Here is a 25,000-nt window from a genome sequence, read left to right as displayed (position 1 = left end):
TCCATCACCAACTCCCGGAGTTCACTGAGACTCACGTCCATCAAGTCAGTGATGCCATCCAGCCATCTCATCCTCTGTCGTCCCCTTCTCCTCCTGCCCCCAATCCCTCCCAGCATCAGAGTCTTTTCCAATGAGTCAACTCTTCACATGAGGTGGCCAAAGTACTAGAGTTTCAGCTTTAGCATCATTCCTTCCAAAGAAATCTCAGGGCTGATCTTCAGAATGGACTGGTTGGATCTCCTTGCAGTCCAAGGGACTCTCAAGAGTCTTCTCCAACACCACAGTACAAAAGCATCAATTCTTCGGCGCTCAGCCTTCTTCACAGTCCAACTCTCACATCCATACATGACCACAGGAAAAACCATAGCCTTGACTAGACGAACCTTTGTTGGCAAAGTAATGTCTCTGCTTTTGAATATGCTATCTAGGTTGGTCATAACTTTCCTTCCAAGGAGTAAGCGTCTTTTAGTTTCATGGCTGCAGTCACCATCTGTAGTGATTTTGGAGCCCAGAAAAATAAAGTCTGACACTGTTTCCACTGTTTTCCCATCTATTTCCCATGAAGTGGTGGGACCGGATGCCATGATCTTTGTTTTCTGAATGTTGAGCTTTAAGCCAACTTTTTCACTCTCCACTTTCACCTTCATCAAGAGGCCTTTGAGTTCCTCTTCACTTTCTGCCATAAGGGTGGTGTCATCTGCATATCTGAGGTTATTGATATTTTTCCTGGCAATCTTGATTCCAGTTTGTGTTTCTTCCAGTCCAGCGTTTCTCATGATGTACTCTGCATATAAGTTAAATAAGCAGGGTGACAATATACAGCCTTGACAAACTCCTTTTCCTATCTGGAACCAGTCTGTTGTTCCATGTCCAGTTCTAACTGTTGCTTCCTGACCTGCATACAAATTTCTCAAGAGGCAGATTAGGTGGTCTGGTATTCCCATCTCCTTCAGAATTTTCCACAGTTTACTGTGATCCACACAGTCAAAGGCTTTGGCATAGTCAATAAAGCAGAAGTAGATGTTTTTCTGGAACTCTCTTGCTTTTTCTATGATCCAGTGGATGTTGGCAATTTGATCTCTGGTTCCTCTGCCTTTTCTAAAACCAGCTTGAACATCAGGAAGTTCACGGTTCACATATTGCTGAAGCCTGGCTTGGAGAATTTTGAGCATTACTTTACTAGCGTGTGAGATGAGTGCAATTGTGCGGTAGTTTGAGCATTCTTTGGCACTGCCTTTCTTTGGGATTGGAATGAAAACTGACCTTTTCCAGTCCTGTGGCCACTGCTGAGTTTTCCAAATTTGCTGGCATATTGAGTGCAGCACTTTCACAGTATCATCTTTCAGGATTTGGAATAGCTCAACTGGAATTCCATCACCTCCACTAGCATTGTTCGTAGTGATGCTTTCTAAGGCCCACTTGACTTCACATTCCAGGATGTCTGGCTCTAGGTGAGTGATCACACCATTGTGATTATCTGGGTCGTGAAGATCTTTTCTGTACAGTTCTTCTGTGTATTCTTGCCATCTCTTCTTAATATCTTCTGCTTCTGTTAGGTCCATACCATTTCTGTCCTTTATCGAGCCCGTCTTTGCATGAAATGTTCCTTTGGTATCTCTGATTTTCTTGAAGAGATGCCTAGTCTTTCCCATACAGTATACTAACGCATATATATGGAATTTAGAAAGATGGTAACAATAACTCTGTATACAAGACAGCAAAAGAGACACTGATGTATAGAACAGTATTTTGGACTCTGTGGGAGAGGGAGAGGGTGGGATGATTTGGGAGAATAGCACTGAAATACGTATAATATCATATATTGAATGAGTCGCCAGTCCAGGTTCGATGCACGATACTGGATGCTTGGGGCTGGTGCACTGGGACGACGCAGAAGGATGGTATGGGGAGGGAGGAGGGAGGAGGGTTCAGGATGGGGAACATATGTATACCTGTGGCTGATTCATTTCAATATTTGGCAAAACCAATACAATAGTGTAAATTAAAAAAAAAAAAAGACACCTGCTCCTTGGATGAAAAGCTATGACCAACCTAGGCAGCATGTTAAAAAGCAGAGACATTACTTTGCCAACAAAGGTCCATCTAGTCAAAGCTATGGTTTTTCCAGTAGTCATGTATGGATGTGAGTTGGACTATAAAGAAAGCTGAGCACCAAAGAATTGATGATTTTGAACTGTGGTGTTGGAGAAGACTCTTGAGAGTCCCTTGGACTGCAAGGAGATCTAACCAGTCCACCTAAAGGAAGTAAGTCCGGAATATTCACTGGAAGGACTGATGTTGAAGCTGAAAGTCCAACACTTTGGCCACCTGATGCGAAGAGCTGACTCATTGGAAAAGACCCTGATGCTGGAAAAGATTGAAGGCAGGAGGAGAAGGGGACAACAGAGGATGAGATGGTTGGATGGCATCAATGACTCAATGGACATGAGTTTGAGCAAGCTCTGAGAGTTGGTGATGGACAGGGAAGCCTGGTGTTCTATAGTCCATGGGGTCACGAAGAGTTGGACATGACTGAGCAACTGAACTGAACATCTGTATTTTTATGGCAAAATACCAATGTCTTATAAATAGAATGGTTTTACTGCATCAAAATTGTGCCTTCTCCTGGCAACACTGCCCTTGATGTATGAAAACCTGATATGAGCTCATCAAAATCAAATCTGCTTTCAGGTAATACTGTGTTACTTGAATTTAAACTTGCAAATGTTTAATAAGTGTCTTTGTGTCCAAGGCCCGGGAAACACCATGGTGTGACAGAGGTCTCCAAGTTGTGGGAGCCTGTCTCTGAAACTTAACTCTTTCTGTCTGAATCTGTTATGGTACCTGGGCACGGAGTTGAACTCAGAGGTACATAACAAGCCTCACTGGGTCAACACTAAATGGTGAATTCATCACTCTGCACGTTAATCAGAGACAAATCTCAAGCTCATGTGGACTTTGGCTTGAAGAGATGAACTTCCATGGAAGGTTTTCAGCGTTTGCTCATGTTGGGTAGTGAGGCTTGAAACTTCCCTCTGATAAAACCTGAAGACAGAGGAATGCACATGCCAAGTTCTATGTTCTAGTGGTTATCACTGAGATAGGTCTTTGATGTCTTATTTTAGTACAATAGCATTCTTACAAAATTTCAATTATGTGATAGATATTCATGCCAAAATACAAAATTTTTTAATCACTCACTGGCTTATTACTAGCATTTATATGACCCAATTTGTACTCTATGGCCTCGGTACTTTCTGGAATACTATGTATTTCATAAAGAAAAGCAATCTGCCATGGTTCAAAGAAATGATGTAAATGATAACTGGGTAATTTTCTGTGACCTAGTCCTTGCTAAACTTTTCAGTTCTAGCTCCAACCATCCCCTCCCTCAGCAACTCCAACCTCCCTCTTTGCTTGGGCTGCTCTCTACTTCGAAGGGTTTCCTTGTTTGCTCAGGTGCTAAAGAATCTGCTTGCAATGCAGGAGACCCGGGTTTGATTCCAGGGTTGGGAAGATCCCCTGGAGAAGGGAATGGCTACCCACTCTGGTATTCTTGCCTGGAGAATCCCATAGACAGAGGCGCTTGGTGGGCTATAGTCCATGGGGTCACAGAGTTGGACATGACTAACACACACTGCTTTGAAAGTCCTTCTTTCTCTTGCCTTCCTGAACAGTGTGGGGAACAGTAGTTCCAAGAAACTGTTCTAAAGTCTCCAAGCTATAGTGTGCAGAGTGGCCTCTCCTGGGCCAGCCCTTGTGCATCCTCATCGTAATAACTAGTGTCTTACATTCTAATGTTCTGTTGATCTGTTGGTTTACTCACAACTCAGGCTCCAAAGAGGGACTCTATTTTGTCAACTTTTGATCCACTGACACCCAGTATAGGTCCTGATGCAGAGGCGCTCCATAAATCTCAGTTGCACTGAGCTGAATTGGGCTCTTATACAGGATGAATTACTTTCTCCATAAAAATAGACAGGGCAGAACACCCAGAAAATAACTAAGGAGAAGGGTGTTTTGGATAAACTTCAATATGTTTGCAATTATTACCAGAAGCTCTTGATTACTCTGAGACAAAGAAAGCCCTTCGCTTGGATTATCCCAAACAAACAAAAATTTTAGAAAATATGCAAATTGTTCCAAGCAAAGAAAATCTGAGAAAACATGCAAATGAGATGCCAGTTCACAGCGTTTCTGTGCTCTTTCCCCCTTGGACATTCCTGGGTGGTGGTGAAGAACTGAAGAAGGCATGATCACCCTGTGGGACTCAATCAATATTCAATCCAGCTGAATAGTGCGAGAAACAACCTTTGTATCTCCACTCTCTGCAAACAAATGATTAAAAAAGATTATCAGAGGAAAAGGAGGAAGAGCTACTTGGGACCTAGATCAATCAGAAGCTAACTTTGTTTTAAAGTAAAAGTTGACTGTGTATCAACTGTGGTTGATACAATCCTGTGTATCAACACAATAGGACTGTGCTTAGTCGCTCAGTCCTGTCTGACTCTGCTACCCATGGACTGCCTGCTAGCCTCCTCTGTCTATGGGGATTCTCTAGGCAAGAATAACAGAGTGGGTAGCCATTTCCTTCTCCAGGGGATCTTCCCAACCCAGAGATTAAACCCAGGTCTCCTGCATTGCAGGGAGATTCTTTACCATCTGAGCCACCAGGATCAATCAGATCAATCAGAAGCCAATTTTATTTTTTTAAAGTAAAATTTGACTATGTATCAATAAATACTGAGAAATGAACATGCAAAATAGTCTTTTTAAAAAGCAATCAAGAGCATTAGAAACTGCACAGCTCTGAAACTTTTCTAGGGGTGTAGTTTCCGGAACAGTAAAAGTAATTAAGAACAGAATTTGTTTTGCTTTGTTTTATTTTAATCTTCTTCACTGTGCTATTTAAAAAACTTAAAAGTACCAGAAAAATGAGGACAAAATTAGTAACAAAATATTCTTTTGGCTATGAGAAATACAATTTTAAAATATTCTGATGCTACTGGAGAAGTTATATTAAGATAAAGTACGGTATCTCAGTGGTCAGTTTGTTTACTTGTTATATCATTCTTACAAGTTTTTATAATTCTGTGACAGCTCTATATTTTATCTGCTTAAAAGCCATCTCAAAAAAAAAGGTAAAAAAATCAATACCATGAGATAGGTACTATTTTATTCTCATTTTAAAGATGAAAATATAAAGGAAAGTTCAAACAAGCAAAAATAAAAAAACAAAAAACCATCTCATAAAGCATCAATTCTTTGATTACTAGTAACTCAATCTGTGAAACATATATGGCCTATATTGCAGATGGCAGGAAATGTTTTTCTTTAAAAAATTTATTTTCCTAATTTAGTGAGATATAATTGACATATAACCTTATATAAGTTTAAGGAGTGCAATGTGTTGATTTGATACATTTATATATTGCAAAATCACCACCATCTAACTAACATCTCCATTCATCTTCTAATTACCATCTGTTTTAGGAAATTATATTTTAAAAATTCAAAACTTCAAAAAAGATTTACCTATGGCAAGACATAAACTGACATATGGCTTATGTAGAAACATTGTTGACTATCACGGCAGAGACTTCTAGTTGCCTCCTAGTATGTCTCTGCTCACTTTCTTAGGTGCAACCACTTGAATCGTGAATCATCTTTTCCTCCAGCTCAGACTATATTCCTCTGGCTGTCTTATTGTAGCTAAGTATGACCATGTGACTAGCTTTGGTTAATGAGAGCTAAGTAGAAATATGGTGGGCAATGTCTAGGAAAGAACTTCAAAGAGAAAGGGTTAATTTTTTCATGTTGGCTGGAATGTTGATAAAATGGCTAGAGCTTAAGCAGCCATTATGGACTATGAGGAAGTACACTAAGGTTCACTATGCAGCAAGATAGAAGAAATCTGGTCTTTGATGACTGTGCAGCTGCCACACCAGTCCTGAACTATCTGGCTCCATTGGACCTTTTTTTTTCATATGAGAGAGAAATGTTTCTATCTTGTTTAATCCAGTTACTTTTTTTAACATCAAAAGTATGCCATAAAATAACTTGCTTTGCATGATACACACTAGGGGGGCTAAGTGAGAATTTGGAGCCAACTAGCTTTTGAACTCATTGACAATGTTTCTTACCATATCACAGAAGGCAAGAGTTGTGTCCAATTATGAGCTTTATTGAAGCAGATGGCACATGACATTCATGGTTTCTTTTATGAGCATTTCTGATTGTTCCCTGGCATGCAACTCAAAAAACAAGCTGTACTTGACTTACGAGCTAGAGGCTAAGCCAGGGGTGGTGATCTACTTTCTGCCCATCTCACTGGCTCCATTTCATAGTGCTCTTTCCTACTTTTTCAACTCCAGTGACATGGACTTTTCAGTCTTTGAACACATTAGCCTCAGTCCTGCCTCAGAGTCTGGGCATGAGTTGCTCTGTCAGCCCTGGAATGCTCTTCTTCACTTGAAGCTATCTCTGGATCATTTAATTGTCCCTTCTTCCAAAAGACCTTCTTGGAGCAGCCATTACAATCCTGTCCCTTATCATATCACCCTGTTTTCTTCCTATCACCTTGTGAAATCATCTTTAATCATTCAACATTTAGCCATTTGTTAACTGATTTAGTGACTTTTCCCCTCTTACTCCCAGGTCCCCTCAACCTGAACACTCATGGGGATCTTGCCTAATTAATCCATTATGCAGACACCATGCCTAGAACCAACTACATACTTGATGCATAATTATGGAATGAATGCAAGAATGTACTGACTCTAGAAAACAAACAGCCAAAGTTCTGTCATACTAAGAGCAGCTTTGTTCAGCTTTTCATGCCTTGCTCCCTATCATGGCACTTGGGGTGCACTGCATCATCCCTCATATTTATGACATCCATATCCCATTATTAAAAACAAAATCCTTAAGGACCTTGACCAATTCTGTTCACCTGTGCATCCTCCACTGCTTAACACAGAGCAACACATGTACCCTAGATGCTCAATACACGTGTGCTCCGTATTGTAGGAAAAGGTGCTGTGCTTACAAAAAGCAATGCCAGCTCTCACAGCGACTCAAAAGAGCACTCTATGCCCATGTGTGTGCCCGTGTCCTGATTTGCCGTTAGTCACATTGATGTCTCTGCTTCCCAGCATTTCTTTAAGACTTCTCTTTACAAAATGGGCTTGGAAGTGGCCATGTGGCCAGCTTCTTTAAGATCTGTGATAGTCTGCCTGTCTCATTCACTGTCAGGGCTCTGAGGACTGCGACCAACGGCACGTTTTATTGGATGGGATCCCAACTGTTGGTTGACTAAAGAACATCTGATAGAGTTTGGAGCAGTTGTTCTCCCCAGGCTACTTGGCTAAACCCAGTAATCTTGGATGAAATTCCTTCATATCAAAACACTGCCCCACCCTATCTACCAGGGCAGGTCTTAGGACCTATAAATTATTACATGCTATCTAGGTAATTAAAAGCTGAGAGATGAATAAGTACTATTTGAAACCAGGAAATTCCTCATATGTAAAGTAACTCACTGTGTTGGTAAAATGGGCAACAGCACAATTTAGGAAAATCATATCACTAATGTGGTTTATTAATACCTTTCCTACAGGGGTGACAGTAAAGGGTTCAACAAAGACTTTTATTGTTTTTTAGAGAGACTTTACAAACCTCAATCAAGAGATCTGAAATTCTGTAAAACACATGCTCGTTCCTTAACTTCAATTTCCTTCAGTAGTTTTATAGATCCCTCAGGCCAGGGAGAGCAGGACCAGATGGCGCTCGGGAAGACTGTACAGTGTGTCTGTGCGGCCGTGATGCCCTGGAAAGTTCTGCCACTGCTAACCTCCTGGTATTCATCGTGATATGAAATGATCCTTGATGGAACTTGCTTTTTATTTTGTAATCTGGTGTACTAATCAGAGTGCCTAAAACATTTCCTTCTGAAACTTCAAGAAATACTCAGTAACATCACTGAGACAAGTCAGAAAAAGCAGGCCAGCATGTGTTTATATAACATAGCACTTCTCCCCAGAGTCTACCTTGCCCCATAAATTGTTGTACTGGTGTGAAAAAATACAAGTCAGGTCTGAAAAAAAAAAAAAAAAAAAGTCTTCCCCTTAAATCACAACCATATTTGTGAGAGGAGGGGAAGACAGTGACATATTTAAAGTCGCAGTCAAGCTTGTCATGCTATTTTCTCTTTCTTTTCCTTTTCTAAATAATTTCTTATTGTCTCATTCTCCACCTTTGCGGAATCTACTCTCCCCCTGCTGTGATGTCGTAATTCCTTCTTAATAGCTAAATATTTCAATATTTGTGGTACTGGAATGCTTGTTAATCATTATCATTTGAATCTTATTATGGGCAGAGATGTAGAATTCCTATAGTGGAAACAAAACTATAGGAAGGAATGTTTCCCAAATGGCAACACCCTGCCCACCAACTGAGAAGAGTCCTCTCTGGCCCTGGCTGGAGTGGCTCATGTCTGGCCTAAAAGCTCAGATATCTAGGGGATGGATTTCTGGTAATTTCAGGCATGTAGAATGTGTTGAAGGAAGGAGGAAGGTAACGATGCCTGATTAGTGATACAGGCAGCTGAGCACAGCTGAAGATGGAAATATTATATGCAGATAATGCATGGCTTAGTTGACCAACCAGATGGAAGTAAGTACTTTGGGGAACTGACATTAAAAGGCATTTATACAAACGGCTGGGAGAAAAACGCAGAGAAGTGAAAAGGCGAGAGGAAAAATGTAAAAGGGACAGAGAACAGTGTGTATAATGGTAAAGGGGAAAGACTGGCTGCTTTCCAAAGGCAGCTCAGAGATGATTTACAGGCTGTGTGACCTTGAGAAAATTATTTAACCACTCTGTGTCGGTGAAATGTGTGACAGAAACTGCCTTACAGTGTTGCGTTAAATGTTCTCAGGGTTAAGCGAGTGAAGATATGAGAAGTACTTGTGACAGTGACTGACCCTCAGTAAGTGAGGTCCTACTCTCATCTGAGTGGCAACTGTACATTCTCTGATGATGTGGGTTGATTAGGTTTTCAATTTTATATATATATTATACATATATGTATTTAACGAGTGGGTATTAGACACGCTGATATTGCTAAGAGGACATGAGAAGTTGGGATACAAAGTGAGACACAGTCTCTAGAAGTGTGTTGAGGGAGTTAGGTGGTGTTGAGGGGGGAGAATTAAAAATCTAGGCACTTTTAGAGAGAGATGGGAATGCTTTTGTATCTGACAAACTGGGGGAAATTGATCAGGGCTCTGGGTATCCTGGGAAATAGCAGATATATCAGGGAAATCAACAGAATGCAAGGAAAACGGTTGCAAGGAGAAAAGAAAGAGTCCCCATCTGAGAGTAAGGAACAGGAATGGGTGTTAAAGAGAAGGTATTTAGTTCCTCAGGATGTTAGAGCAACCGAAGGGATTTGAGAGGAAAACCTGGGATGAATTCTCTGGGTGACTTGCTATTGCTCTACTTACTCCATAGCTTTGTGATATGGATTTAAATGAAACAATGAACGCCTGGGATCAAAACCAGTGCCTGGAGAATAAAAGGGTGCACCATAAATGCTAGTTCTCTTCCCTTCCCTTCTTCGTGAACAAGGGTTTTCTTTCAACACAGTGAGAGAAATGGCTCTGTCTCCAGATGGCTGAAAGGACGCGTCAAGAACACAGATTGGAAACAACTATAAAACCCTGATCAGTGTATGGTATGTGTCCAGGCTGAATGTAGAAGCCTGAGACCCATACTTGTAAGTGGTCTAAAATTTGCACCCTGTGCTCCAGTTAGCACTAATTAGAGCAGAATAATCTGTGCCCTTCAACATGTACGATGTCTGTCTGAAGACAAAACACTGGAGAGAGGTCCACAGAGCACCTGAACCCCAGGAGCGGGAAGGAGCTGCACAGCGCAGATGAGCATGGCTCTGCTGAGCAGCGCGAGTGGCAGGGACTGCGGTTGGGGTAAGAGAGGCCAGCATCCTGTTCTGCTGCCGGAAAACCTCTGGATGTCAGCACCAGGGTCTTATCTGAGCCGAACTCTGTCTCTCTGTCACCTCCACGCCACTGTTTCTCGTGTGTTTGTTCAAAACAAACAAGCATGGAAAAAAAGCAGTTTCACCTCGCAATCATTTACTGAATACTAATGGGGCACTCGACATCTTTATGTCAGAGCAGATCAGTGAAGACTCGAAGGGGCAGTAGACACGTGAGGAGGAGGTGGAGCTCAGCGGCTGGGATGCCGAGGGTGGACGGAGGAAGGCCAGGACACTGCCATGCCCACAGGGAGAGAAGCACGGAGGAGCCATTGCTGTCAGGAACCAGAAAATAGAGATCTCATCCACACAGATCCTTGAAATAGCTGCAACGAGGGAGAGTCCCCTCAGATTTCCTCTGAATAAACAGGATCAGAGGAGCAGCACGGGGCAGCTGACCGTGGACCACACGGCTAAGTCTGTCCTCTGTCACTTCAGATTGGGTTATCAGATGAGGCACTTACTTACCTTCTCTAGGCCTCTGTGTTCTCATCTGTAAAACGAGCACGGTAATAAGTTTGCTGGGAGGATTTGGTGAGTTGAGGACAAGCATGATCTAATGGTCACAACCAACACCATGGCGTCCCCCTCGGCTTCATTTCCTCTCACTCCTCACATCCAATCTGTCAGCAAATCCTACGGGCTCTACCTTCAGATTAGCTTCAGACTCTGACCCCTTTCACCATGACCGCTCTCCTGGCCCAAACCACCGTTACTTTCGGCCTAGGTTCTTGCAACAATCTCCTAGGTGGTTCATAACACCGTGGTCACAGTCCTGGTGCTAAAGCACAAGTCAGATCAGGACACCCTCTCTCAAGCCCCTCCAGAGCCTGTGACTGGACCAGGAGTGAAAGCCACAGGGTGTGGGTAACAATGGGAGTCACGGTTCTCAGTTTCTCCTGCCTGCTCTGTTCTCTCTATAGCATTTATATCCCTCTATATTTCACTTATTTTGTCTCCTTCCAGCAGAAACATTGAGAAGGGCGTGGATTTTTATTTATTTTATTCACTAATGAATCCACAGTGCTTGACCCACAGTAGAATCTCAACAAACAGCTGCTGAATCGATAGAATAAATGCATATAAAACACTCAAAGCATTCAATAGACCTTATGCATTTTTAGCATTGTTTTTCCCAGATCTTAGCTGTCTTTTTATTTTTTATTTATTTATTTTTTTAACTAGCCCTGGGTCACACAGCTCATGAGTGGCCGAGTTGGAGACTCCACAGCCAGGCTCTCCAGTCCAACTTAGCTGTCTTTTTAAAGGACTTCTCTATTGTGTCAATTCCTTTTAAACCTCTAGTACCTCATCCTCCAAAATACCACCTGATCCAGGATGGGGGGGACTGGGGTTGCTGTTTTTAGTCTGCTTAACCATCTCTGTTAATGCTTTACTATGCCGGATGGCCTTGTTATGCCTTTTAGACAACCCAAACATACACATGTATTTAATTATTTACTTTAGGGAGGAGCTGCCACCAAATCAAAACAGGAGAGATGTGGAATTCTAGGGGTAGGGTCCTTGGATTAGACACTCACAACCCTGTTGCTGGTGGGGACAGAAAGTTACCTTCATAGCACACCAGGAACCTTTGGAACAGCGTTATTATTTTCTGGAAAATGCCTGGGGTTGTGTTTCATTATATGGATTACGTAAAACATGTCAAGTCAGGGAACGCTAATATTTGTACTTATCCCCGTGTTATTTAGAACACTATATTGCTACTTGCAATATACAATAAAATATATGTAATATACACTGTAATAGTATATTGCTGTGAAAGTTAGAAGGATGAACAAGTAAGTTTTACTCAAGATAGTTGGCCAATGATATATGTGTGTGTGTGTATATATGTGTGTGTATATATATATACATACACACAAGTATAACTCCTGGCACATAAATGAATTTTTCACATATATGCATTTGGCTACATTCTTGGTTGAAATGTAGAATTTTACGATGAAAAATGCAAATCTAAGGGTAGTTATTACTTTCTGAAATTAACTGGATTGTAATAGAATTAGTGACTGTGCACAATAAAAAGATTCAAAAGTAGAGTATTGCTATAATATTTTGGGTTATAAAACCCTGGTGCCCAGGAAACCGTGAACGTAGACTCTCTCTCCCAGAGAATGTGAGTGGTGCTCTTGTCATCTTCCTTTTCTGGAGTGGCCGTGAAGCTCATTTACACATATATGCACACCAAGACACTCTGCAAGCACCAAGTACTACATAATTTTAAAGTATTACTCTTTCCTTTAAATACATTAAACAAATTTACATCTTGGACAAGTTAGCCAAGCCAACAGCTGAATTAATCCATTCTTTCTATTTTCCATGGGGCATTAGCTATTTAAACATTATATTCAAAGTATTAGTAGCAATAAAACAAGAAAAAGAAGCCCTGTTAGCACTTCCCACTGTATATGAAGTGAACAGAAATGTGATGGGGTACTGACATTCATTTCACTTTGAATTAAACACAGCATCACCGCAAATGTCAAGAGACATTATTAAGTCTTGTGTTTGGGTAATACCAGGAATTCTATAGGCAAGGGTAGAATTATATTTGGTTGGCTAAAAGCCAGTCAAACTTCACACTTGTCCTAGAAGTAGGTGGTCAAAAACTCTGTTCTTGTCTTCAAAGCGATTGGCTACAGCTGCTCAAACTATCTCGATTTCAAAATCTTTTGTGTCATTCATTTTGAAAATAAAACATTCAGACATGAGGCAAAATGAGGTCTAATGAAAAAGGTATTAAGTTAGAATCGACCTTGGGGAAAAGCAGGTCCAATCAGACAGTGCACATCAAATAAAAACAGTAGGATTGGAATTTCCAGGTGGCGTAAGTGGACATATACAATCTTTGATTTTATTCCTTCAAGAAAAAAGGACGCAAATCAAGGCAAGGAGACGGATTCACAGCTTTCTTTCTGTTGTCCTTAAAATACATGCTGTAAATTTTCTTGAGTTCACAGTCCATGTTTCAGAAGGAGCCTTCCCTTTGGTGGAAGGAAGTACATACTCCTCGATACGTCTGGTTTTGCTGTAATAGTATATAATGCCTCTCTCTAATAAATTTAGCCACAAATTTTTTTAATGTGTCTGCATTCTGCTAATTTATAAAAAGCAGGATGCTGTCAGATAAAATTTCATGAAAATGATCTATAAACCAGACTGTCAAAAGTGAAAGGTACTCAGGCAGTACTTAGGGAAACAAATAATAGAAACCCCTGGAAAGGTTTCCTGTGACTGCGGGAAAACAATGTGCTGTAACGGAGCTCACGTTACCTCGATTTGCAAGTTACTGTGAGGTCACAGGAAATCCTGAAATGTTTTCCACATTTTCTTTTATACATTTTATGTCAAATTTCCTGCAATTGAAATAATACACTCTCCTACTGCTGGAATCCCTTCTGTACGAAAGGAGATCTTATGACACTCCCCCACGAACACCTAATAACTCAATTCCTACCAGTATAACGAGAAAGTGACAGATGGAATTGAAAGTGGACCATGATAAGGCTAAAATGTCAGATAGCCTAACTCTTTCAAAATGAAAACCAAACTGATGTCATTAAGACAACTCTAAAAGTGCATTTAATACAGGACAGTAGCCTTTTTCTTTAGAATGAAAGATAACAGAAGAAAAGACAGACTGTCCCAAGACATAAACTCACCATTTCCCTAAATCTCTTATTCAAAAAGTATGTGTGGATTGATGGTCTAATTTTAAAATGGCATCTTCTGTATAGATAGTCTTAACAGGATTCAAGCTCCTGACAACCATATTTTATTATCCCAGCAATACTTATGAAAGGGTAAGTCAGATTTAAGTAAAATGCCCAAGTTTAAAATATTCTCTCAATTTTTATCACTCACAACTGTGGAGTTTAAAAATAGCTTTTTAAATTGGTGAATACTGTTTTAATATAAACCCAAGCCAAGCAATTAAGGCTCATTAATGAATGCCAATTCTTATGGTTTGCCAGATTATCTGTTATTAGGATACATTACCTCTCCTGACATATCAGGGGCCATCGGAACAGCAGGCCACAGAGATGAGTAGATTCCAAAAAACACCACCCAGAGTGCGATGCTGCCCCAGATGGCTATGTGGCTGAACTGTGGAGGGAGGGAATCTGTGTCAGAGACTTGCAGGTGGACAGAGGACTCACACACTGGTGAAGCTTTCACAAATTTCCTTATTATTATTATTTTACTGTATCCATAAATGTTACCTATGGCACTTATTAACTAAATATTTGTGTGTTTTAACTGGATCTTGCATGAAATACATCTCCTCTATGATGATATAATACCTGCGGTATGTTCCTTTCCCACCTCCTTTGGTGGGTCTCACCTTTCACTCTTATCAGTTTTATCTGCTACCATCTTTAAGCCTCCCTAGTTTTTGTCTGTATGCTCTGACTGAAAGATGCTAAGACACTTGTGCGAATACTAATCTCTGTGCTAAGGACTGTCAAATCCAAATTTCTTGCGCCCACCTTTCCCTTGAACATCTAACTTTCTTTTTGTTTACTGTGTCTCTTTACCTGGATGTGAATGTACTTCAACACTAATGTATCTAAAATGGAACTTCTTTTATTCAGGCTGGAGATCTGCAAGTGTCTGAGGACAAATCTTTCACTAATATTAATGGTCTTCAGAATCGTTTTCCAATGGGTTTTCCAATGAGCATGTCTTGTGACATACTCTACCGTGAAAAGATTCCTATCAATAGGTTTGAAGGCCTCCCACTTTCAGGCGTATTTACAATGTACAACCATATATTAAGGGCTCTGAGAAGTCTTGTGATACATACACTTATTTTTTACTCAATGTTTTCAAACTAGAGTCCCCCGTTTTCCTCCCTCCAGTCCCGAACCCCCATAGAACCACTTGTGGAACTGGAGTAAAGAGACACATCAAGTTATAACGAAAAACAATGAATATTAATGATAATGCATGAATAAATGTGATATCCTTGGTTGTGACTAAAGATCCTCTTACCCAGGTCCAATATGATGTCTCCAATCCAGCTTTCAAGCACACAGTTATCACCACAAACTAGAACAGAAGGGAGACGTTATTTTACTTCACAAATATGATAGTTCATAAGATGGGCTGGTAGACTATTCACAGCTGGACTTGTACGTCGAACCAGCAAAGAAATGAGTGAGTTAGCTGAGGGCTGAACATTACGACTGTGGCCAGCTGGAACTGCCACGCGCAGCCTTACACTCCTGCCTCTCTTCCTTGCCCTCTCCTCATCGTCGTCGTCCGACAGTCCAGCCACAAGCCTTCTGAGCATGGGCCTGCCTACTTCTCGTAAAATTCATGAGTAGTGATCGACAATTGTCTAAGGTCCACAGTAATCTTGGGTTCCTGAGATTGCTTTAAGTTTATTTTACATCATCTGTAGTACAAGACTTCATTTTCTAAATTTTAAAGATGAATTGTAAGTCATATAACTGGATATTTAGAAATCTGAACACTTATGCTATAACTTGATTTATTAGAAACTCTGCGGAGTGGCATGTAGGAGCGTGTTACATCTCCACGCGGTATATATCCACTGTCATTGGTGGCCATGCTATTAACCCTACAGCAGGGGACCCAGACTTAATGAACTGCCCTGTGTTCTCCATAGGATAGCGCAACGTTTAAATGGAGTCAGACTACATTGCCCTGGAGTCAGACTATGCGTGCTCAAGACTCCATCACTTATTGGCTGTTCTGTTAAGGAACAAGACAGGTTACTTGAGCTCTCTGGGTCTCATCTCCTTCATCTATAAACTGGGATCTGATAAAACTTATCCCTTTATAGGCAAAATACCAAGAATGGCGCTTAGCACTGCAGCATTATCTATGATTATCTATTTGTGATAAAAATAACATACTGAATACTGCTAGTAGTCAAAGGGAATCGGGGCACTTCCAACAGTTTGCCAGGATGGAAGTGTGTGCTTGCCTAGCGCTGGTGATTAGTGAGTGCTTAAGTGCACAGTCTTACTTTTGCTTACTGTAGGGTTTATACATAGTATTAGACGCTGCCCACTGGGTCATAAAGTCAGGATAAAGTGAAGCACTTGGGCTTTCTCAGCAGGATATCTAATAGCAATTCAGGATAAAGAGCTGTAGAAATAAAACATTTACTAAAATTTAAATATTTAATTTAGACTATATAAAAAATTCCAAAATGAGAGAGATTTTGACACAAAATGAAGGAAATACTCCCTATTAAAACTTGGATACTTTAAAATGTCTCTGAGACATCCAATGACATCTACTGATTTATATCTAAACTTAGTCCACCAAGTATTATTTGTTTTGCACTCATGTCGTACGAGAACAAACCACTAGGCTCCCAAATGTATTTTTCCTTTTTTTTTTCTTTTACTACTTGAGTGGGTTGATGTCAATGGAAAGGAGAGCCTGGATTTGCCAAAAACTTTCTCTCTCTGTTACTCAGTAGTCTTAACTACCTATTAATCAGTTATTTAAACATCACATTATAGTTTTTCCACCAACGGAATCAGCCGTATCAGTGCCCGCTTAACATTTAGGACAGCACATGGTCCCCACTTGTGGAGCCATGGAGGGGTCACAGGAGAGGAAAGGACACTGGCCTGAGAATTCAGAGTTGAAGGCTGGAGGGCACATCTTTTGGAGACTAACTATATGACCTTTGGCACTAGTATCCCAGTGGAGCTTTTGACTTTAGATGAAAAAATGGTTTTAGAACATTTTTTGGCTCTTGAGTGGCAGGGTGGGGCTCACACTCATCTGTGCATCCCTCATAAGCGTTTATACAGTGATTTCCTACAGTGGAGTCCATGTCTTGCGTGGCTTAAATATCTCAAAAAAATGGAGATTTTTTATTTTTAATTTTTTTGGCATTTTATTTTTAATGCGACTCTAGAATAATTAGCTGTTAAACACCCAAGTCTAGTACGGTAGTATTTGCCATGAATTTAGGAAAGCAAGGCAATACGAACAAGGGCAATAAAACAATCCTGAGGAAAAAGGGACAAGGGAGACAAAAAGGGAAAGTGAGGCAATAAGAATGAAGAAGGAATACTGAAAATAAGAACAACCAAAGGCCTATACAGTCAGTGAACCTAAATGACATTTTTATAACCTAATATAAGATAATCTCTCAACAGTCAAAACATCTCATTTCATTTTTAAAAGGATGTGCGAACAACCCTTAAATACAGAAATGCACACATTTAAATTTGAAAATAAAATGAGCTTGGTTGAAGTAATTCAATTTCATATGCAAACGAGGCAAATGTCCCACACTCACTGTGTAAACAAAGTTTCCCAACAGCAGGTAATCAGAAGTCTTCCCATTTTCAAATACAGTGCCTACATGAAAAGAAGAGAGGTTTGTTGGGAAAGGAAATAAATTCAGAATCCATTCAAAGAATAATCAATTTAGGAGTGTTGAACAAAAGGAGGGGAAGCGGGGTCACACAATGGAGCCATTGGAGTGGGTTGCCATTTCCTTCTCCAGGGGATCTTCCCAACCCAGGGACTGAACCCAGGTCTCCTGCATTGTAGGCAGATGCTTTACCGTCTGAGCCACCAGGGAAGTCCTCACATATGAGGGAAATCCAATTTCACAGAGAGATGGAGTTAGAAAGGAGAGAAGTGTTTGATAACCTTTTCTAGTAACTGTTACTATTCCCTGATACTACTTAAAAACTCAAGTCATTTCTTAAAGATGTGGAGGTAGTTTCCTAAAGGTTAGCTGCAGTGGAATCTGAAACTGTTTTTCTGGTGAACACGCTGCAGCATATGCAGAACTAGTAGAGATATACTGCTGTACACACGAAACTTGCATAGTGCTCTAAACCCATGTTACAAGAAAAAATACTCCTAACATCCCCTGGAGGAGGGCACGGCAACCCACTCCCATACTCTTGCCTGAAGAATCCCGTGGACAGAGAAGCCTGGTGGCCTACAGTCCTTAGGGTCACAGAGAGTCGGACACGACTAAAGCGACTGAACACACAACCTTAAAAAAAATTCATTGGAAAAATTCATTCTGAATGCATCTTTTACTTATGCATGATTCTGTAACCTCATGGATGTAGTTGGTTCAGCTGATAACTCAAACAATCCCCCAGACATTCTAGTGGATAAAGCTGCTGCCTGTTGATGTGCGGCTGAAGTACTTCATGTATACTTCCCATTTGGTCATGCAGAATATTAGGCAGATGTGTATCAAGTTTCGGGATTTAATAAAAGTATTAGGTTTACAGCTTCTTCAAGGGTATTCTTAAGGGAAACTTTTTTTTTTTTTTAATGTGGGTGTGTGGTAGTGAAGAATATAATGATTTCTAGTACAATTGTACCACTGTTTGTGTCAAGGTACCAGGAATTTTGCCCACTGCTGCTTTTGCAGCAGCAATGAAAATGACAAATAATGTCTTGATAATATAAAAAATGTGAAACTATGAAATTTTGACCTCATTCATAGACCTCAAAAGGTCTTGAGTATTCTCAGGCGTCTATAGACCATACTTTGAGAAACACTGAAGCAAGTGAATGAATGTTTAGCCAGATATTATACAACCATTTCTATCTCTTCTCTATCTCATCTTTTCAAAAGCTAAAGAAAACAAAAACTTCTTATTTGAAAACAAACAAACAAAAAAAAACTGAAAAAAAGTAGAATGTTAAAACACAATTTATGCTATGTGTCATTTATCTCTTGAAAAGAGGAAGTGCATGTTCTCTGGACTTGGCTAGATTTGGGTTCCCCAGGCAGCACCCCTTGTGAATTTCTTCTGCTGAGGCTGGACGGCTTGGCAGTTCCCCAGACAAATGCAAAGGGAATCCTGGGATCTGTTTTTCTGGGGCTGGAATTAGTTGGGAATTCCTTTCAAACCTCTTGTTGCTAAAGTGTTTTGAATTGGTAAGGTGTTTTGGATGCTGTCTGCTTTGTGCTACTTAAAATTTTTTTTTTCTAATTTAGAGTACCTAAAAGCCTTCCTCCGGAGAAGGTGATGGCACCCCACTCCAGTACTCTTGCCTGGAAGACCCCATAGATGGAGGAGCCTGGTAGGCTGCAGTGCATGGGGTTGCCAAGAGGCGGACACGACAGAGTGACTTCCCTTTCACTTTTCACTCTCATGCATTGGAGAAGGAAATGGCAACCCACTCCAGTGTTCTTGCCTGGAGAATCCCAGGGACGGGGGAGCCTGGTGGGCTACCGTCTATGGAGTCACACAGAGTTGGACACGACTGAAGCGACTTAGGTAGCAAAAGCCTTCCTCAGTGATCAATGCAAAGAAATAGAGGAAAACAACAGAATGGGAAAGACTAGAGATCTCTTCAAGAAAATTAGAGATACCAAGGGAACATTTCATGCAAAGATGGGCTCGATAAAGGACAGAAATGGTATGGACCTAACAGAAGCAGAAGATATTAAGAAGAGGTGGCAAGAATACACAGAAGAACTGTACAAAAAAGATCTTCACGACCCAGATAATCACAATGGTGTGATCACTCACCTAGAACCAGATATCCTGGAATGTGAAGTCAAGTGGGCCTTAGGAAGTACCACTACGAACAAAGCTAGTGGAGGTGATGGAATTCCAGTTGAGCTATTTCAAATCCTGAAAGATGATGCTTTGAAAGTGCTGCACTCAATATGCCAGCAAATTTGGAAAACTCAGCAGTGGCCACAGGACTGGAAAAGGTCAGTATTCATTCCAATCCCAAAGAAAGGCAATGCCAAAGAATGTTCAAACTACCACACAATTGTACTCATCTCACATGCTAGTAAAGCAATGCTCAAAATTCTCCAAGCCAGGCTTCAACAATATGTGAACCATGAACTTCCAGATGTTCAAGCTGGTTTTAGAAAAGGCAGAGGAAGCAGAGATCAAATTGCCAACATCCGCTGGATCATGGAAAAAGCAAGAGAATTCCAGAAAAACACCTACTTCTGCTTTATTGACTATGCCAAAGCCTTTGACTGTGTGGATCACAATCAACTGTGGAAAATTCTTCAAGAGATGGGAATACCAGACCACGTGACTTGCCTCTTGAGAAATCTGTATGCAGGTCAGGAAGCAACAGTTAAGAACTGCACATGGAACAACAGACTGGTTCCAGATAGGAAAAGGAGTACGTCAAGGCTATATATTGTCACTCTGTTTATTTAACTTATATGCAGAGTACATCATGAGAAATGCTGGACTGGAAGAAACACAAGCTGGAATCAAGATTGCCGGGAGAAATATCAATAACCTCAGATATGCAGATGACACCACCCTTATGGCAGAAAGTGAAGAGGAACTAAAAAGCCTCTTGATGAAGGTGAAAGTGTAGAGTGAAAAAGTTGGCTTAAAGCTCAACATTCAGAAAATGAAGATCATGGCATCCGGTTCCATCACTTCATGGCAAATAGATGGGGAAACAGTGGAAACAGTGTCAGACTTTATTTTTGGGGGCTCCAAAATCACTGCAGATGGTGACTGCAGCCATGAAATTAAAAGACGCTTACTCCTTGGAAGGAAAGTTATGACCAACCTAGATAGCATATTCAAAAGCAGAGACATTACTTTGCCAACAAAGGTCCGTCTAGTCAAGGCTATGGTTTTTCCTGTGGTCATGTATGGATGTGAGAGTTGGACTGTGAAGAAGGCTGAGCACCGAAGAATTGATGCTTTTGAACTGTGGTGTTGGAGAAGACTCTTGAGAGTCCCTTGGACTGCAAGGAGATCCAACCAGTCCATTCTGAAGGAGATCAGCCCTGGGATTTCTTTGGAAGGAATGATGCTGAAGCTGAAACTCCAGTACTTTGGCCACCTCATGCGAAGAGTTGACTCATTGGAAAAGACTCTGATGCTGGGAGGGAGTGAGGGCAGGAGGAGAAGGGGGCGACGGAGGATGAGATGGCTGGATGGCATCACTGACTCGATGGACGTGAGTCTGAGTGAACTCCGGGAGTTGTTGATGGATAGGGAGGCCTGGCGTGCTGCGATTTATGGGGTTGCAAAGAGTCGGACACGACTGAGCGACTGAACTGAACTTCGATGATGGACATTCCTAGTTTTTCATGCTTACACTGATTTTGCGTTAGGAAAATAAACTACGTAGAAAACTTACCTAAGTCCTATATTGTACCCTGGATTCAACACCCTGGATTTCCCCAAAGTGAAAGCAATCCAAATGTCCATCAATGAGTGAATGAATAAACAAAATGTGTTCTATCCATACAATGAAATATTATTCACCCATAAAAAGGAATGAAGTCCTGATTTATGCCACAATAAGGATCAGTTAAATTCTTGTATCACAACTCCATTTTTATGAAATGCCAGAATAGGCAAATCCACAGAGACAAAAATCAGTGGTTGTCAGGGGCTAGGGGAGAGGGATAGAAAAATGAGGAGTGACTGCTCATGCATAAAGGGTGATGAAACTGTTCTGGCATCAGAGAGTTGGGGCAGTTCTGTGACTATACTAGAGACCACTGGATCATATAATTTAAAAGAGTGAATTTTATGGTATGTAAATTTTATCTAAAAAATGCTATTATGATTCTCCTGGCCCACTGGGTCAATATTTTATATTTAATTAGATTTTACTACAGCTATTTCCAGGGTCTAGTAATGAGAATCTTTTCACTTTGTGCTGGCAGAGCAATGAATGTAGGAAGGAGATGAAAATCTTCGACCAGGCCACGAAGCTGCTGCCTTGTCTGCGATACGCACTCCCCGACTCATGCCGCAGCTTCTCATGAAGGCGTCTGTGATGGACTGGGTGCCCACAGTGAGCCAGGCGCTGTTGTGGGCACTATGGAAACAACAGCGAACTTAACAGACAGTACCCTGCCCTTCTGGAGCTTTGGTTCTAACAGAGGAGCATGGTAATTAAAAAAAAAAAAAAGCAAATATATCACACCCACTAGGCAAGCACCAAGAAGATACAAGAGGATGAGGAGAGAGAGTCAGGGGCAGAGGGCGCGGGGTTGGAGGGTCTCTGAGGCAGGGTGATCCGGGAGTGTTTCTCCAAGCACAGACCTGAGGGTGGGAGGAGAGAGCTGCTGGGACACCTGGTGAAGACGAGGAAGAGCGAATGGATGGCCTGTGGGCTGGAGCACAGCGAGGGTGGGAGCTGGCAGGGGGGGCAGTGGTGGGGTGGAAGGAGAGCCAAGTTGGCCAAGGCTGGGGCTATGTACTTGGTTCTAAATGTGATCGAGTCTGTGGGGTTCTGAGCAGGGAGGCATCTGGTCTGATTTACGTTTTATGAGGATGCCTCTGGCAGCTTGGAGAGGAGGCTGTTGGTGGGACAGAAGAGCCGGCCCTGCACCTTATGGGCCAGTGTTAACTCAGCCGCGAGAACAGCTAGTACCTCTGAAGGGCGCGCAGACCTCGGGTGGCGTGAGTGTCTTGTTTGAGGTACATGTCTGTGAGCTGAATGTTCAGCCGTCTTCCTCCGGATCCCAGGGCAAGGTCTGCTCCGGACATAGCAACACCAGCTTAAGCATCCCAGGGACCTCTTCTCTAAAGTGACTACTTAATCATTTTTATGTGTATAGGAAATTCACCATGATCCCATCTCTCAAAACTGACACAATAACATCACCCCCTCAAAACAAGCAGAGATAAAAGCTTACACTCCAAGACGAACATAAAAACATACTGAAAATCTCATTCAAAGCTGCAGCTCAAGTACTTGAAAATACTAGCATGTCTGATGAGGTTCAGTATAAAGAGCTGATACAAGTCTCACAGGTATAATAAACAGACGACGTAAAACATCAGCACTGTTGTCTCCTAACTATACATCAACAGAGGGGAAAAAAAACCCTAAAATTTCACTCTCTGCAAGTTTGAAAAACATGAGAAGTAGAGAAGAAAGGCTTTGCATATATTAAATCACTTTGCTCCCAAAGGAATAGTAAAAATCTTTAAAGTGTGTACAACTTTTAAATGCATGTATTTTAGGTTAAGGAAGAAACATCATAAAATGAAACACCGCTATAATTTTTAACATATATTGACAATGAATTATTTTTCTAAAAAAGTAAAAAGTCACATCTTAGCATTCATATCCTTCCTACTTACCATATTGAAGGGCTTTTAGTGGAAACCAAAACAGAATAACTGAGTGGAAGAGGCCATTTAAACAATGAACCCAGAAAACCTGAGGGAAAACAAAAATCCATGAGAACCATTTGCGATAAACTAGCTCTGTGAACTCTGACCTTTCTTTTTATCTGTGAGCTAGATTCACAAAACGTGTTTCTGTCGGGCCACCACTGTGAATTAATAGAACTGACAGACACTTTCTGCCTCTTAGACCTTCATGGGTCATTTATTTATTTTTATGTTTCTCTAAATGTTTTTTCAGCTTCACTGAAATTTTTTCTACTTTCTAAAAACCAAGGATTAAAAGTTTAAATTTCTGCCTGAAGAAGAAAATAAAATTTAAAATTACTGTTAGATCATGAAATTCTTTAAGTGGGACTATTTTCATAATTTCAGACGAACAGACTTTTGAAGAGATTGTAATTTGGTGAGATCCCTACTTTTTCTTTTCCATGTGCAATAAAAGTGTAAACTTTTAAATGGTAAGGATATAGTGCATTCTCTTTTTCCAAACACACCCACAGCACAACACTAAAAATAACAAGTGTAACATTTAAATTGCATAGTTCCTCAAAGCAAAGCCCTTTTACCAGGACTTAAGTTACAAAAGACTTTCACAATTTGAAAACACCTGTCAACATCAAACTTCATACAATTATAATATCATTTAATAGTTATTGCTTTCTCATCTATTGTATTTCATTAACAAGAAAGCAAGTATCACTAGCCTTTTCTTTGTAACATGGATGTAAAAGATTAAGTTATAGAAAAACTGTTTAGAACGCTCACAGCCCTTTGAAGGGCTGCAGTTTTGTCCCTCAGAAGTGCTTCTTGCAAACAAAATGTATGCCAAATAAAACTGGCATGTATTAAAATAGTTTTAAGCTGTTCAAACAACAGAAATTAAGTTGCCTGCCTCCCAAAATTTTCCACTGTGATCTCAATCTCCTTTGTTAGTTCACCCAGCCACACTGGATTGTATGATCCAATTTACGCTCCAATACATTACACATTTGAACTTATGTTACTCATTAACCTTTGTCTCTTCTCCTCACTATGTCATTACTGCAAGTTTTTATTTGACAGAAAGCACAGGTGGGTGCAAGAAAAATTAGTTCTACTTTTCCATTTTCCTGACCGATACTTATTGTCACATGTTAATCCTTTAACCCCTGTCACGACCTCAGCACCTCCGACCCTTTTTACCATAACAAACGTAATCGTCATCATTCAGGGTAACAATGCTTCTACACTGGGGACCTGGAGCAACTGCTGTGTATACAACTGTGCATTCTGTAACCATTTGTTCCTGAATTTTAAAATGTTTATATGGGATTTATTCAAACAATTTTCACTGAAATCATTAGAAAAATCCATAAACCCTATAAAAATTGCTGGCAGCTTGTGTATCTATAAATATTTAAATGAATACAGAAGTTGTGTACTCTATTTGGATTGATATGGTGACTTTTCTAAATGCCAGGGCTTTGCAGACTATGAGATACTTTGTATACAAGAAGAGCAAAAAATACAAGGAAGGCTGCTCTCACCTTAAAACTATATATGACCAGTTACACTTTCTCACTGGCCACAAGGCTTTCCAAGTTGCCATATACAAAGGGTACAAAAGGATGTGACTTTCTAGGAATGGTTTTGGGTAATCCTGTGACGATCGGTTTATAAGCAACAGGAGCAAGGTCAAGGCAGTGGCTGGGAAGCTAACTCTCAAGAGACACCATGGAGCCTCAGCAATGGGAGATGGGGACGTGTGGCTGAGGTTGATGTACTCTGGGCTGGTAAGGGTTATTGTTAGCCT

At 40.8% G+C, this 25,000-nt stretch overlaps 1 protein-coding gene across 10 annotated transcripts in view; it reads right to left on the bottom strand.

The window, feature by feature from the left end:
- ATP8A1 (ATPase phospholipid transporting 8A1) overlaps positions 1 to 25,000 on the bottom strand; it is a 238,832-nt gene that overhangs the window by 24,304 nt on the left and 189,528 nt on the right. For all 10 annotated transcript variants that reach the window (XM_086407721.1, XM_086407724.1, XM_086407725.1 and 7 more), the window contains 4 exons: positions 23,161 to 23,239; positions 17,379 to 17,440; positions 15,080 to 15,136; positions 14,084 to 14,191 (listed from right to left, as the gene is read on the bottom strand). In XM_086407721.1, coding sequence (XP_086263847.1) covers positions 14,084 to 14,191; positions 15,080 to 15,136; positions 17,379 to 17,440; positions 23,161 to 23,239 — 306 coding nt within the window. The remainder of the gene's footprint in view (positions 1 to 14,083; positions 14,192 to 15,079; positions 15,137 to 17,378; positions 17,441 to 23,160; positions 23,240 to 25,000) is intronic.

The sequence above is a fragment of the Bos grunniens genome, chromosome 6 (genome assembly GCF_055505025.1).
Source record: "Bos grunniens cultivar Pamir isolate PY7600 chromosome 6, Bosgru_T2T1.0, whole genome shotgun sequence".
Classification (NCBI taxonomy): Eukaryota; Metazoa; Chordata; class Mammalia; order Artiodactyla; family Bovidae; genus Bos; species Bos grunniens.
The sequence above is the reverse complement of the archived record's forward strand: the minus strand, read 5'-3'. Positions and strand labels throughout refer to the sequence as shown.